Source organism: Protopterus annectens, chromosome 1.part2 (assembly GCF_019279795.1).
Source record: "Protopterus annectens isolate FY-2018-M chromosome 1.part2, PAN1.0, whole genome shotgun sequence".
In the NCBI taxonomy this organism is placed as follows: Eukaryota; Metazoa; Chordata; order Ceratodontiformes; family Protopteridae; genus Protopterus; species Protopterus annectens.
The window spans coordinates 700,814,193-700,831,577 of NC_056727.1; the positions used below are offsets into that span (position 1 = coordinate 700,814,193).

Consider the following 17,385-nt stretch of genomic DNA (forward strand, 5'->3'; position numbering starts at 1 on the left):
TTGCTTGTCAACATGTTGAAAATCCTTGGTTCCAGTTTTCACTCTTGTGGGTCCATGAGGTTTCTGCTTAGTCCATATGCCAGTGTATTGAGTTTTCCTGGCAGGAACTGAGCTTGTAGATTCACTTGGTAGCTCAAGGCTGTGTTCCACAATGCCATGGCTAGTCTGCAGAGGGGATAAGAATGTGTACCCCCCTGCTTATTTATGAACCACATGGCAGTGGTTTTTTTCCGTCTTTATCATTAGTTGCCCTGGAAGAATGTGGTCCTTGAAGGCTGTCTGTACAACTAACATTTCCTTTTGATTTATGTGCAGGTGCATTTGACTTGGGTTCCATTTGCCCTGAATGCACTTCCCTGCCAGGTGAGCCCCCCATGCATAATCTGATGCGTCTGTTGCTAAGGTTTGGGCGGCAGGGAGTAGTCTGAATGGTAGTCCCGTTTTGGTGGCAGGCCTCTTCCCACCCAAGGAACTCTAAGCGTAGGCAAGGTATGATAGGAATCATTGCTTCTAGATCCTGTGAATGTTGACACCATAGGCTTTTGAGATACCATTGTAGTTTCCTCATATGCAGCCTTGCATACGGAATAAGAAGAATTCAGGAGGCCATGAACCCCAAGGCTTCAGTATTTGTCTGCAGATAGCTGGGTTTTTGTGGCCACTTGTTTGAAGTAGGCTGTCAAATTAATCCGTTTCCCCTGGCATGAGGAAAGCCATCTGGGAAGTTGTATTCAAGCCTAAACCCAGGAATATAATTTGTTGACAGGGTACCAGGTGTGCTTTCTTTTCGTTTATGGTGTACCCCAGACAAGTCAGCACCCTTTGAACAAAGGCCAGATGATTCAAAAGCATGTCCTGGCTTTCTGCCTGAATTAGATAATCGTCCATGTATGCATATATGAATATTTCTTTGCCTGCAAAATGCAATGACTGGAGCTAGGCACTTGGTGAATGCCCTGGGCGCAGTAGATAAGCCAAAGGGCAGTGCAGAGAACTGATAGTGCATGTAGCCTGCTTTGAAGCATAGGTATCTTCTGCAAGACTCCCTGACAGGGATTGTGCAGGTACGCTTCTTTTAAGTCTAGTGTTGCCAACCATGCATCTTTGCTGAGCACAGGAAGCAGCTGGTGAAGAGTCAGCATTTTGAATTTTGGAATCACCAGAAAGGTGTTTAGAGAAGAAAGGTCCAGGATAGGACGCCATGTATTGCCTTTTCTGGGTACCAGGAAATGTCTGGAATAGAAACCTTGTCCCTTTTCCTCTTCTGGTACCAAATGAATAGCCCCCATGCTTAAGAGAGAGAGAACCTGATTTTGGGCCTCTGCCCACTGATTTGGGGGTAGATCTGGCCACCCGCTTGGTGTTGGTAACGTGTGGAAGTGAAATCTGTATCCTTGGGGCACTATATTTAAAACCCATTTGTCCTTGGTAATGTGTTCCCATGTTTTTGACCTGCAGAACAATCTTTCCACCTAAAGGAGCATTCAATTGGGCAGTGCTTGGAAGTTTTAAAAGCAAGTCATTTAGACAGTTTTCCATAGGGGGGAGTCTTACTACTCCCAGATTTGGGTGCGTTAATCCCCACTACTTAGTGTTGTGCGTCTCCTGGGACTGAAATCTGGGGTTTCTGCTGTGTCTGAGTTTCGCTTGAGAAGACCTGGAAAGGACCAATTCTTATAGGGCCAATGCCTACTAAATCTAGGAGGCTGAACTTGCAAGAAATCTTAAACATTTAGTATATACTTAGCTTTATCTTCCATCTTTTTAAGAACTTCTTCAGCTTTGTTGCCAAACAGGCGGTCCTGATTTAAGGGAGCATCCAACAGTTTAACTTTAACATGATCAGGCAAAGACTGCTCCTTAAGCCAAGCATGCCTTCTGAGCACAGACCCAGTAACAGTAGCCCTGCAAGAGGCATCTAATGAATCAAATGCACATTGCAAAGTATGTTTACCAACCTGTTCAGCAGAATGCATCAAAATCCTGTAATTCTTTATTTTCAGCAGTCAGGAATCAACATCATTTTCTGTTTAAGCAACCCAATAACATGTTGTTGATACTTTAACATATGAAACTGGAAGTTTAAAGCCCTAATGGCCAAGGTTGCATAAGTGTAAACCTTCTTACCCCATCTATCCAGCGCCCTGGAGTCTCTATCAGAAGGGGTAGGATTTTTAGCAGAAGAAGCCTTAATGCCCTTGGGGCCCTGTGAAATAGTCTCTGGATCTGCAACAGGATTTTTAAAAAGCAACTTGTGCGAATCAGGAACCCTGTAATATCGGTCAGGTTTTCTGGGGGCAGGAGGTAAAGAATCAGGGGTCAAACTAGATTCCGAAAAGGCATCATCAACAATGTCTAGTACAGGATGTATAGCTAAAGGCCTATGCTGAGGCAGGGGTAAAATTCCTAAGCCTCTTTTTTGAATCAGAAAAATCCTGGCTTTCCCAGTGGAGATGCTCCCTTAGAGTATGTAAGGTTTCACCAAAAGAAAAATCCTCTGGAGGGGAAGCAGAGGGAAAAAGAGTCCTCTGCATCAGAATCCTCATAAGTAGATAAGGGCAAATCCAGAACACCAGAAGGATCAGAAAAAACAGAATCCTGGTCAGAAGATTCATACACAACTTCAGTCCTAGGTCTCTTAGAAGGGGGAAGGGTTGGCTTCCCCTGATTAAAGCTATAAGATCTTCAGCCATTCTTATCATTTGTTTTATAGGCATAGAGGCCTAAGCATGCTGCCTGGGCATTGATTTCTTAAGCATAGTTCGAGATTTGGGCCTAAATGAAGAAGGAAGCGTCAGTTCAATATGCAAGTCCGTAGGCCTGAATACACCCTCAGAAGCTGGTGCCTGCACAGCATTTCCGGACCCATCCAAGGTATAGACATATGCAGGTTCAACAGTTGAAGCATACTGCGGCACACCAGACTACGAATGGGTCTCAGTAGAGGCCTGCGAATTAGAAGTAGCGGGTATCAGGGGCTGTGAAAGCGCATTACTGAGTAGCGGCGAACTGGCTTAGGAGAAACGTCATGGGCAGCTTTGGACCTAGGTGGCCTGTCACTGTCTTTATCTTTGTCTTTTTTTGGAATCCCGATAGTCGGATGGCTAACTGACGACATTTTGGATAATTAAAAAGAGAACTGAAATATTTATAGAGGCGAAAATATACCGACGACGGATAGTGCGCCGATTAAATAAAGCATAAAACCGACAGGAAGGTACATCATGGTCAGGGGCCCAGGTAAGAAATACAGTACGAATGAAAATCTTTGTGATGTATTTGCTTTCCACAAGTAATGCAATTATTAACTTTTACTGACATCGGTAAGGAGCAAGAAAAAGTTTCCCTAAAGGGGTACTTAGCTTTAGTTGAAGACTTCGGTTCTGAAACTTGAAAATGAAAATTTCAGGAGTCGGTCGACCGGCACTTGCGAACTGCTTCTGCTTCAGGCACTGCACGGCAAGAAAGACTAATGTAATGGCGTCAGCTGCAAGTTTTATACCCCTGATGACCTGACCTGACCTGACATCATGGAAGAAGGGACAGCATCTGACGAAGGACCCAAGACTTTGTTAATCAGGCCGACTGAGGGCTACTGCAAGCAGATAAAATACAGTTGTGTACACTTACCATAAATGTAGATGTTCTAGTGCATTCACTGTTGCAATCATTACATTTGGGTAATCTGCTGGCAGGTTGCCCTCAGTCGGCCTGAATAACAAAGTCTTGGGTAGTGCGTCGGTTGCTGTCTCCTCTTCCATGACGTCAGGTCGTCAGGAGTATAAGACATGCAGTTGACACCATTTTAATCAGTTTTTCTTGCCCCAGATGTCAGCTGCCCCCCAAATGGGGAGCAAAAATATATATATATAAATAAAACTGTAAATATATAAATGCACTTAGGAAACATAAAATTTACCTTCAACTAAAAGCAAATACACCACAAAAGCTTTCGAGTATAGTGAAGGAAAGGTATAGTATGGGTGATCGTGGGTAACCTGGACTGCAACAGTGATAAGTGTACACAACTGTACTATGTTCGTGTTTCACTGCTGCAGTCATTACATTTGGGTAGAATCCCAAAGCTATGGATGGGGGGATGGAAATAAACAGCATTAGGAGCAGCTATAAGACCCTGCAGGATGGCAGTGGCAAAGCCTGCCCTAGATTTAGAGAAGAGAGGTAAATGATGATGCTTTGTGAATGTATGAACAGAGCTCCAAGTTGCAGCTTCTAGAATGTCTTTGGTTGGGACCCCTCTGAGAAAAGCTGCTGAAGTGGAGGCAGCCCTGTGTATATCCAATGAATGCAAAATCTTCTCCCCCTTGTTCTACGGATTTGGGAAAAAGTTGGCAGGTGAATGGTCTGGTTAAGAGCCACACTGGATACCACTTCAGGCACAAAGGAAGGGTTGGTCCTGAGGGCCACCCTATCCAGGTAGAATTGAATGAAAGGCTCCACTGTAATGAGAACCTGTAGTTCCGAAACCCTTCTAGCTGAAGTAACTGCCAAAAGAAAAGCTGTCTACCAAGACAGAAATTATATATCAGCAGTAGTGCTGGTTCAAAAGGAGGCAGGGTGAGTTTCTCCAGCACAAAATTGAGGTCCCATGCAGGAGTTGGTGCTCTCCTGGGAGGCCTTAAATTTGTGGCCCCTCTGAGATACTGTTTTAACAGTGGATGAGAGAAGAGGGGAGGATTTGTGTTGAAATGAGCCGAGATGGCAGAGGAATGGATTTTTATAGAAGAAAAAGACCCCTGTCAAGCATCTCAGTTAAGTATTGTAAAATCTGAGGAATATTAGGCCTTGCTGTGTCTATTCATTGTGCTTCATTCCAAGCACAATCTCTTCCATTTATCAGCATGAGATTTTCTAGTACTAGGCCTTCTGGCTTCCAAGATGACATCCATCAGGTTTACTGAGAGGTGTGTTGTGAATAATTAGTTGATTAGCCATGCTGCAAGATTCAGAGTTTGTAGCGGAGTGTGCAGAATTTGATAGTTCTGCTGAAGCAGTAGATGAGGGGTTTGAGGCAAGTACCATGGAGGAAGGTGTGACATATTCCTTAGAAGTGGGTACCAGTGTTGGCAAGGGCATTCCGGGGCAATTAGAATCATTTTTGGTTTCCCCTGTCTGACTTTTAGTAAGACCTTGGAGAGTAAAGGCAGAGGGGGAAGGCATAAACTAATAGGTTTTTTCCAGCTGAAGGTGAGAGCATCCACTTTCCATGCTTTCTTGTGATGAGTTCTTGTGCAGTATTTGTCCAACTGATGGTTTTGGGGAGAGGCAAATAGATCTATGTCTGGGCTTCCCCATTTCTGTGTTAACATGCTGAAGATTTGTGGATCCAGTTTCCATTCGTGCGGGTCCATAAGATTTCTGCTTAGGTCATCTGCCAGACTATTTTGCTTTCCTGGCAGGAACTGAGCTTGAAGATGTATTTGGCAAGTCAAAACTGTGTCCCACAAAGCCATGGCTAGTCTGCAAAGGGGGTATGAATGGGTACCCCCTGCTTGTTTATGTACCACATAACTGTGGTGTTGTCCATCTTTATCAGTAGTTGTCCTGGATGAAGCAAGTCCTTGAAGGCTGTCAGAGCATTCTGAACAGCTAGCATTTTTTTCTGGTTAATATGCAGATGCATTTGGTTTGGGCTCCATTTGCCCTGAATGCATCTCCCTGCCAGGTGGGCCTCCCAAGCAAAATCTGATGCGTCTGTAGTTAGGGTTTGGGTGGGAGGGGATAGTGTGAATGACAGTTCCTTGTTTTGGTGACATGTCTTTGCCCACCAAAGAAACTCCTGCTGTAGGCAGGGAATGAGAGGAATCATTGTTTCCAGGCTGTGACAATGTTGACTCCATAAACTTTTTAGATACCATTGAAGATTCCTCATATGCAGTCTCGCATATGGAATTAGAAGAATGCATGATGCCATGAACCCCAAAGCCCGCAGAATTTGTCTTGCAAATAACTGGGTTTTTGTTGCCATATGACTGAAGTATGCTGTCAATTGTGTTTGTTTGTCTGGCGTGAGGTAAGCCATCTGGACAGTTGCATTCAAGCTTGCACCCAGGAATGTAATTATTTGAGAGGGTACCAGTTGTGATTTCTTTTCGTTTATGGTGTACCCTAGGCATGCTAGAAGCCTTTTTACAAACACCAGATGTTGAAAAAGAGTGTCCTTGTCCTCTGCCCGAATGAGACAATCGTCCATATAAGGATAAATTTTAATGTTTCTTTGTCTGCAGAATGCAAGTACTAGTGCCAGGCACTTTGTAAAGACCCTGGGCGCAGTAGATAAGCCAAAGGGCAGTGCAGAGAATTGGTAATGCAAAAAACCTGCTTTGAAGCAGAGGTATCTTCTGCAAGATTCCTTTATTGGGATATGCAGGTATGCCTCTTTTAACACTACAGTTACTATCCAAGCATTTTTGCCTAGCATAGGCAGTAGCTGTGGAGTCTGCATTTCCTCCCCGCGGTTGGGTGGGCGTTCGAAAGACGTGCGTAAATGGGCATGACTTCGTTAAAGTTTGATCTTCGGGCTGGCACCTCGGTGTTCGTGAAAATCTACCGCCAATCATTAGCGGACTGGAGTTCCGCTGTGGCAACCCCTAACCAGGAAAAGCCGAAAGACAACAACACAGGCAGTAGCTGTTGCCAAGTCAACATTTTGAATTCTGGAATATCCAGAAACGTGTTCAGAATCAATAACTCCAGTATTGGATGCCATGAATCGTCTTTTCTGGGTACCAGGAACAGTCGAATAAAATCCTTGTCCTTTTTCCTTTTCTGGTACCGGCTGAATAGCCCCCCTATCCATGAGGGATATGAGGTGTTTCTATGCCTCTGCCCACAAGTTTTGCGGCAGATCTGGCCATCCATTTGAAACTGGCAAAGTATGGAAGTTAAATCTGTACCCCTGGGATACTATGTTTAATACCCACTTGTCCTGGGTTATTAACTGACAATTTTGAGCATGAAGTGCTTAGTCCCCCCCCCCCACCCCAAGGGGGCTGGCAAAAGATAAGTTCTTGGACATGGTATGGGGAAGTCATTGAGACTGCTTACTGTAGGGTTGTGCTTTGTTACCTCCAGATTTGGAGGTGGAGGCACCCCATTGCTTTGACCTGTAAGATCCCTGCGATTGATATCTGGAGCCTTTTGAGCGCCTGGATTTGCCCTGATTGGCTCTGTTGGACACAAGAAAGGATCAATTTTTTGTAGGCCAGTACCTACTGAACCTGGGTGGCTGCACTTGTAAAAAATCTTTTACAGTTTGCATAGATTTAGCTTTGTCTTCCATTTTCTTTAATATCTCTTCTGCCTTATTACCAAACAAAGTATCATGCTGCAAAGGGGCATCCAACAATTTAGCTTTAACATGATCAGGCAGATTTTGCTCCTTGAGCCAGGCATGCCTTCTTATCACAGATCCAGTAACGGCAATCCTACAAGAGGCCTCCAAGGAATCAAAACCACATTGCAAAGTATGCTTTCCAACCTATTCTGCTGAATGCAATAAATCCTGTAACTATTTTCCACACAATCAGAAATCAACATAATTTTCTGTTTTAGTAAGCCCATAACATGCTGTTGATATTTAAGCATATGAAACTGGCAGTTTAAAGCCCTGACTGCCAGGGTTGCACACGTATAAACCTTTTTACCCCATCTATCCAGCGCCCTGGAATCTCTATCAGAAGGGGTAGGGACTTCTGGCTGCAGGAGCCTTTACACCCTTGGGACCCTGAGAAATAGTCTCAGGATCAGCAGCAAGATTTTTGAAAAGAAATTTGTGGGAGTCAGGAACTCTAATACCTGTCTGGCTTACTAGGAGCTGGAGGCAGGGAATCAGGAGCCATGCTTGATTCCGAGAACACATAATCAACAATGTCTAAAACAGGAGGTACTGCCAAAGGCCTATGCCGAGGAAGAAGGAAATCCCAAAGTCTCTTTTTTGATTCAGAGAGGTCCTTACTCTCCCAGTGAAAATGTTCCCTTAAAGTATGCAAAGTCTCTCTAAAAGAGTAATCCTCAGGAGGAGATGTAGATGGAATGGGATTCCTCCGCATCAGAATCCTCATAAGGTGGGATAGAAATTTCCTGATCAGAAGAGGAATCAGAAGAAATGGATACCTGATCTGAAGATTCATAATCAGTGCCTTGCCTAGGCCTCTTAGCAAGGGGGGGGGCATAGGGGCCTGAGCACGTGGGTCATGCGTTGGTTTTTTAGACATACAAGTTGTTTTTGACCATGTTTTTGTTGATGGTGTCAGTTTAATATAAAAATATTGAGGCCTGAAAACACCGCCAGAAGCCACTGCCTGCTCAGCGGCTCCGGGCCCATCCAAGGGAGAGACATCCTCGAGTTCCATAGCTGAAGCATGTTGCGGCATACTGGACTCCGAATGGGTCTCAGTAGAGGCCTGCGACTTAAAAGTAGCGGGTATCAGGGGCTGCGAAAGCACCTCACTGAGTACCGGCGAACCAGCTTAGAAGAAGCTTTGTCGTCGGATTTGGACCTCGACGGTCTGTCTCTGTCTTTTTCTTTGCATTTTTTGGGTACTCTGGTAGTCGGATTGCTAACCGACATTTCAGGGTAGATAAATCTAGAGCCAAAACATTTGGAAGCAAAAATATACCAATGCTTAATAGTGCGTTGGTTAAATTTAGCACAAAACCAACAGCAAGGCACGTTGTGATCAGGGCCTAGGCAAGGGATACAGTACAAATGAAAATCCTTATGAGGTATCTGCTTCCCACAAGTAATACAATTAACTTTTACTGACATCAGTAAGGAGCAAGAAAAAGTTTCTCCAACAGGGTACTTAGCTTTAGTTTGAAGACTTCGGTTCTGAAAATCGAAAACGAAAATTTCAGGAGTCGGCCGACCAGCACTTGCGAACTGCTTCTGCTTCAGGCACCACGCGGCAAGAAAGACTGATTAAAATGGCGTTGGCTGCATGTTTTATACCCCTGATGACCTGATGTCATGGAAGAGGAGACAGCAACCGACGCACAACCCAAGACTTTGTTATTCAGGCCAACTGAGGGTAACCTGCCAGCAGATTACCCAAATGTAATGACTGCGACAGTGAAACACGAAGAACATCCCAAATGTAATGACTGCAACAGTGAAACACGAAAAACATCTGCAAATGTCAAACATGATTGGGACAGATCTGAGAAAGGGCATGATACCTCTTCGCTAGACAAAGGAGAGCCTTCCTGAAAGCCACAAAGGCCAGGCCTGAAGGAGTTCTCTTCGGGTAAGAAGATCAAGGAAAGAGACCCTCATGAAACACCAATCAGCTCCAAAGCAGCAACCAGAGCTGAGCTATCTAACACTGAGGGGAAGTGATGGATCCAACAGACCTGGAGTAGACTCTAACCCCCGCTTGCCAATGGGACATTGTCAGAGTCGAAGATGCCCAGTCTCCCAGCTCTAACAAAGGAATCCCATGGGAAGTGCTTGGATCCAAAATGACCAAATCTGATGGAAGAGAGGGAGCTGGATCCAAGACTCATACATTTTTGGAGCTGGACCAGCCCATGAGATCCTGAAGCCTCTTCCTGGAGTATTTCATAGCTTCTTTCTCCCCGAAATTCTCTCTCTCTCTTTTTTACCTTTTCTTTCTCCCTGTCTTTTTCGCTCTCTTCAGATTTCGCTTTTTTCATCTTTTCCATTATCATCTCCAAAACATTCTTAGACAAAGGAGAACCTAAGAGAAAGGTGACAGATTCTTCCCTGGGGGCAGGGAGAAAACCTTTTAGAACCAACTTAGACCGTGGTCCAAAGAATGTGCATACTTCACACCTCTTCTGAAAAGGAGTGGCCCAAATCAATAAACACAAAGTGTGCAGATCTTGGGTGAGATTTTATGCTCACAGGCGCAGCATTTTTCAAATCCTGGGGCCTTGTCAGCCATTAAGTAAAAGGAGCATTAGCACAACACAGGAATGCCACACAAAGACAAAAGCAGAGTGCAGCAAAAAGTTCTCAATATAATCACCAACAATAAAGCCACAAGAAAAAACTTCTTTTCCCCTAAAGTTTAGAAAGGTAAGGGAGAAAAAAAGGGCGAGAACACCCAAAATGACAATACTAACAAACTAATCTAGATAACACTCCAAAAAGTCTAACAAGTAACCACAAAAAACGCACAAAAAAAAACAGACCACATCTGGCTAGTTAAAGTAGCAAATGAGATCGGGAGAATTTAAGTGGTCAGAGGAGAATTATGGGTAGGGGATTGGAGCCTGAGCTTTGGATCCAAAAGTCTGGCAGTTGCCAGCATCGGATCTGTTATACCTAAGAATTAAGAAAGATTAAATAAAAATACGTTGGATCAAGTATTTCTGGGTCTAAAGTACTCTATACAACCTGTCATACTTCCTAGGGGTAGGAAGGAGGTTGTCAAACTACACACTGTGAAGAAAACATTCTCTAAAGCAGATAGAATAGGAGGAAAAGCTACAAACTGAGGAATGCCTAACTGTAACAAACTGTAATACAACTGCTGGAAAATAGGAATTCTAGTGATCTACATTAAAAAAAAAATTGAAAAATAAAGGTCTTCTGAAGGGAAATCTGAAGCAACACTTTCCTAAATCAAAATCTTCAGGTTGTGAAGAAAATCCTTAAGCACAAAATTCTCCCTCCAATTCCTGCTCTTCTGACAAAAATCAATGTTAGAGAGAGAAAGAACTCTATTTTCATAAAGTAAATGAGGTAATCAACGCCCCAGGAAATACTAGCAAATCTTCCCTGTTCACTAAAATAGAAACAAGCCTTTTTTTCCCTTTTCCTTGGAATCTCCCTGGAAGAGGACCAGCAGAAAGTAGGCACACTATCTGAGAGCTAAGGGTCCCTTTTCTGGCTATGTGGTAGACCTTCATCAACCCCTTTCCCACCATGGGCTAGAGTAGTTCTCCTTTGCCCATGGAAGGCAACTCTAGATCTGCATAGGATAAATCTATCCCCCCTGGTCCTTAGTGGCTGCAGGTACTACACCACAGAGATGGGGGAAAAACGATTAAAAGGTCTGAAGAACCAAACCTGACCAAAGTAGAGTCACCCATCAACAGCTGAGACAAAACTGGAGCTGATCTGCCACAAAGAATCCCTGATATTTTTTTTTACTTGCAGATAGGAAGGAATAAGTTAGGAGACTGGTTAACTGCTCCACAGAGCCAGTCACAAATAAGTCACAAATAAGCCACAAAGTGGAAAGCCAAACCTGAAAGAGTATAATGAAGAGGGTGATTCTGAAGTTAAAAAAAATTGGCAGTTTCCAAAAGCACCAAGTCCTTCACCTAACACAAACTCTATAAAAGTATTAATAAAAAATTCAAAGATAAAAAAACAGATTTTACAGAAATAGTTAACAGTTTCCACAAGTAGTCACTATAGTAACATTTGATCATTCTGGATGAGGAGAAAAATATAAAATAGATGCCCTAGCACAAATAATATTTAATATCAAAATAAAAAGCAGTAGTTTTCCTTACAAAGTTCATAAAAGTGGAAGGTTTTCCCCAACAAAGGACTTACTGGCTCAGCCATGAAGGATTGCTATCAGACTGCCAGTTTCATAAAGCGTGCAAAAGGACATACATCAGTAGCAAGAAAGCACTAAAGCATTTGGTGCTCTGCCTTTTATATGGAGCAGTGGGGTCAGGCTCCTGGCAGTTAGAGCACATGAAAGGTGTCCTGAAGATTTGAAAAGCTGGTCATATCCTTGGCAGGACATAATCCAACTGGCTTCAACTTCTGCATTAGTGAAAAAAAGTTATGTACTCATCATAACGTTCCAGCTGTATCATCGATTTTTCATCTCTCCTCACATGTGGGTTCAGATCAGAGTCCTCGGATCCGACTCGACCATTAGCAAGCTCATGGCAACCAAAAACTCTCTGGTACAAAAATTAGAGCTTCTTTTAGCTGAGTGGTCAATGCACATACCATACACTGTATGACTCACTGAAGTGATAGCTGGATATGTGCTTATGTGTAGGACCCACAGAGTGTGTATGTCCTGCAGAAGCCATCAAGCAGCATGCACCTCATTATAAAGTACTACTCTTTTAAAAGAGCATCTACAGCCAACCACACACAGCCAACATAAACAGGCAATCAGAAAGCCTGCTACACTATTAACATACAGAGAATTGAATTAAATGATTCATGCGATCTGCAATTCATTTCTTTTATTCTTGGTAAAAATATTAATAAAAAATAGAGAGCTTATACAGTTATACTTAACCAAAGATAAATGAAAGCATATTATGTAGTGTCTTCTCATGCAGAGAGATCAGCTTTAATAATTTTCATTTAAAATTATGTAGCCATTAAAAATGCATTGTAGTACCCTGTCACAGAGTAAATAAGGTAGTTCAAGCAAGTGGCGCTCAGGAAGCTTGTACTGTAACTTCCAATGGGTGGAGCCCTACGCCTTTTGACAGAATCAAATTATGTCCTCATTTCAAACAAATGTTCATATTTCTGGAACCGCAGGGGTTATGACAGTATAAATGGTAAACTTTTCAGCACAAACTATTTTTATAGTGGTAGTATTCTTTAGGTTCTACGTATTAAACCAAATTTTATAAGTCACAGTAAAAAGAGTAACTATTAGATTTGTAATTTTTTTTTAAACTTACAACATCTTAGCAACCAGTCATGCTACACGCATACTGTCAAGCAGCACTTTATTCATCTAGCTGAGAGCTTTCATATGAGGTTAAGAAGTTCTGTCCGTGTTGTGTGGCTGTTGAGATATTTAGAAAAATGTGGAAATTATATCCATATAAATTAATATCATAAAAACAACAGTTAATTTCTATTTACCTGCACTAGACAGAAGTCCAATATTAATGGATTTGTGTCTCTCACTGTGTAAGCTTTCATATGAAATCTTTTTAAACCTTGCACATAGCATGGTTTTGGATGCAAATATGGATAAGCAATATTTGATGCCTAGAGGCATCAGTAGGAGTTAACTGCAGATGCACCTACTTGCTGTGTTTTACTTTTCTCAAAATGAAAACATGAAAGGTGGTATTCAACCTTGAACAAGGTGGAAGTCCATTTGTCTAAGACCAGACAGTGCAGTAACATGAAAAGCAGATGTGCTTGCACCACCACAGTCAGCAGAAATAAGAAACAATACTGAAACCGCTTTATCCTTGCTTATTCTCCTTTACGGACTCATTGGTGGTTACTAGGCTATCACCCCAACTATTTCAAGCTTATCCCAAATGTTCAAATATATTGTTGACATGTGCCAGTACCTCTAAGAATTTTACTAGTTATGATATAGGCTTTACACTTCTAGTATTCATAGGCTGCCCTTGTCTATCAGGGACATAAGTGCCAAATGAGGGATAAATTTGCAATTTCCCATCCAATGGTCCAAGTTTTGTATGAATACTGTTAGGGATGAACTTTGCTTCACATGGATGAAAAGCCTGTTCTCCAGAAGGTCTAATCTTCAAAACATACCTGTCACTCCAACAAGGAGGCGTGTTTGGCATAATGGTTAAGGTCTTTACCTCATAAACACAAGACACAGAGTTTGACACTGGCTTCAGGTTACTGGCTAGGCTTGAAATAGCCCTTTTAGGGCAATTAGTCTAGTGCTGGCCTATGAACCCAAGTCCTGTTTATGTCACAGACAAGGTTTACATCCTTAGAATGGTATTTATGATGCTATTTCTTTTGCAGATATGCAACAAATCCATCAGTTTGGGGCCAAGGAATGCTATGCGGGCTAAGCATATATCACTGCACAACAATCTGTAGGAGGCAAAAACAGGGAAAGTGCTTTGAGACAGTCTGCATAGCATTTGTTTACTCCCTGCATTCTTTGTGTGAGAAACCTTTGTGGTCTTTCGAGCTGTATCAAGTGTTTGGTTAAGTAAATGCCGAAAACTGCATCACACTCAATGAATGGTCAAATGAGAGCAAAGTACAGTGGGGACCTGGATCCCATGCCCTTAGTTATAATGTGTTATACTTGAGCATTACCTACATATAATAAATGGTCCAAACAAACTCTTCAAAACCAGTTAACTAGCCTTCCTCATGGCTGTACATATGCAGTACTTTTTGTAGTTGCACTGAAGAAAACAGACATCAAAAGTCAAAAATACAACACATGTGAAGAAAATGAACTACAAATTATTTACTTACAAGAGAGGCAGTTGGGGTGGGCAATAAAGGAGCACGAGCAGGAGCAGCCTGGACCTGGAAATGAGGGTTAAAAGGAATGTAGTTAAGTGCACTAGACAAAAACAGGGTACGGCGTGAACAACTGCAATGTTGTCAGAAATATAACCTGAAATAACCACAGTTCCAAACTAGAAAAAAATAAATAGCAGAATACATCACTGGGTGTACAGAAAGAAAACACACAAAAACATGTAAGATCTGAAGAAAAAATAAACCCAAGTTCTACAGGTTGAGTAAGAAAACAAAGCATGCCTGCTACATAATTTTACAAGTAATTTTTACTGGTAAGAATATAAAGACTTGAAATACTTATCAGATTACTTGAACAGTGAAGAAGCTGGCAGGTTTATGAACCGTGTGTGTGTGTGTGTGTGTGTGTGTGTGTGTGTGTGTAACAGTTTGTTCTATCAGTATGCCTCAAGGATTATGCTACATTAATACCCTGGTGGAGGGAATGTTGATCATGGTACAGTTGAACATTAAGAAACTATGAAGGATTTTTATTGCAAAAAACCTAACCCATCACCTGGTGACTGACATGCAACTGCCTATAGGCAAGCTTGCTTTGTCGACTCCAATGCAGGTGCTATTTTGCAAATATACACTGAAGGTTACTGCATCAGTGACTGTGCACAGAGAAGTGCACTTTCTCACCTTAAATAGCTACATGTTGTACAACCAATCTTCAATGTACATCTGCAATTCTGCAATGCAAAACACCAAACAAGCTCCACCCCCCCACCCCCCACCCCCAAGACTCGATAGCTAGCATTAGCTGCTCACTCCCATTAAATTTTATCAGCTTTTCCGGTGATCAGGCTCACATTAAGAGCTTAATCCCCTCTGTACCACAGATCCAGCATTTGGCTAGGCTATGCTCGTCAATATGCCTAGTGTTCTCTAAAAAGTGTACATGAACCTCTTTTAGCACATGCTATAATGAAAAAGACACACACACACACACACACACACACACACACACACACACACACACACACAGCGTCTACCCCTAAGCTCACCAGCCTCCCAAAACCAACTTAGTAAATGTTGCAAAACTGTGCTAACACTAAAGAAACCATAACAGAACAAAAACACAAACAGATACGGTATACAGGAAATTCCAACCCACAGCTGCTGCATGACATATCTAAGCAGAAATTAAAGGGCAAAGGGGCTGCATTTATGACCCGCTGAGAAGGGTCCCCTCACAAATCAAATGACATGTTGAGTACATAACTACCATACCTGATACAAATATCCATTTTAATAAGGCTACCCATAGGATGAACCCCAAGTAACACTAAAATCTTCTGAGAAGGAGAAGCTGGAGGATGGCCAAAAGGTAAAGGATCAAAAAAACCTTGAAACGCTAAAGGAAACCTAACTTCAATGGAGTTATGGTAAAAGCCACAATGCATGGCACAAGGTATAAACTGATGATAAAATGGCCTAAGCAAAACTGTCTGAAATTAAGGCATTTTTGTTACATGCAGTGAAAGGTGACACACCTCTTCTGAAACACCTTTAACAAATGTATTTTCAAATGGGTACTTTGTTATCTGCTGACAGCACACTCTGCCAGTCACAGCAATCTTCATGGAATGAGTTTGTTAAGCAATTGCTAGCCCCTATCCATGAAGGGACAGCAATTAACAGATGTTTTGTGTTCTGGAATTTGTGTACTAATTTCAGGCAAAATCAGTCACTACAGCATATCCAGGGGATGGGACAAGCAATCCTCTTCAAAGATCAGATACACTTCCCCACAAATAAATGCTTGAAACTCTGAGATCATCCAAGCGGCGGTGATGACCACCAAGGAATTCATTTTTCTGGAGATAAACTACAAAGGGAACAAAAGCTGTAGGCCCAAACCAGGAAAAAAGAAAGTTGGTTAATTATGAATTTTGAATCTAAATGTGGCAGAGAATTCCGCAAAGGAACACTCAGATTCAGAACCCCCTTTAAGCAACTGCTTTGTCCAGCCACTGAGTCGCAGTGCTGTCTTCCATAAGATCTGGAAGAACAGAAAGAGAATAAAATGAGACAAATCATACAGGTCCCTAAGGAAACATACATGCAACTGTGTTAACAAGTTCAGGAGGAATAGGATACCTCATCATCCAGCTTGATAAATTCTTCATATTAGTAGAAAGCTTCTGCAACTGTAAGTCCTTCCAGTTGCTTCTGAAAAGTCCAGAATGATCAGGGTCCCTGCAACAACAGCCATGCCCAAATTAGGGGAAGGGACTTCCGAGGGTTGTACTAGGGAAGTCTATGCACTATCAGGGACCACACATCATGAAACTGCACACCTTTTTCATCATTTCAATTACCCAGCGGCAATAACAATTAACCGCTGGTATCTCCTGAAATTCTGCACTGGAGCACAGACACAAAAGGAATGGTGAGAGAAGGTATAAAGAAAATTCCCATTCAAGAGTAGAAAAAGCATTCAGTCAACTCCCACTTGTTCTGCTACACTAAAAAGAAGTGGACAACAGTCATGTTAGGTTCCCCCCATCTTCAAGATCAGTAAAGAAGTATCTTAAGAGAAAGCCTCCCATTTCCACTCCCTAGGGATGTAAATGACTGGAGTAGTCATGACCTTGTCTGTAGTCTAGTGCAAAACCCAGACATATTTGCCGAAATCAGTGCATGCTTCTTATTTAGGTACAACCTGATGGAATGCATGTTGATCAATCAGAAAGGGCTCTAGACTACATCAAAAGCCTCCAAACCACAGTCCAGAGTTCTAACTAGTTTTTCTTCATCATTGTTACTGGTTGACTTTTGAGCAACCTCCACTAATCCAAGCGGCCTGCCCAAAAGATCCATTCCTGTAGTGGGAAGCCTTCCCTCCTGGGAAAGCCCTTGCTCCATGGAGGCCTCTGGCTAGTCATGCAGGCTATAATGGGTCTGAGGTCACACTGGGCAAGTGAGTGAGATTGGCCAGCAAGTAAGCCATCTTGCTACATGTCGGGGGAATTTTCTCTGGTCAAACTCCCAACTCCTTTGTTGACTTCAACTTGTGAGCTGCACAGGCAATGCCAGCTATAGGATGATCATGCTTATGTGTCTCATGTGCCCTTAAGCATAGCATAAACTCAAGTCCAGGACCTCCACCAGAACTCAATGGATGATGCCCAGTA

General features: G+C 42.5%; 1 protein-coding gene across 1 annotated transcript in view; it reads right to left on the reverse strand.

Annotated features, from left to right (window-relative positions):
- LOC122792405 overlaps positions 1-17,385 on the reverse strand; it is a 2,471,936-nt gene that overhangs the window by 1,388,954 nt on the left and 1,065,597 nt on the right. Inside the window, exon 11 of the mRNA XM_044060193.1 lies at positions 14,195-14,248. Coding sequence (XP_043916128.1) covers positions 14,195-14,248 — 54 coding nt within the window. The remainder of the gene's footprint in view (positions 1-14,194; positions 14,249-17,385) is intronic.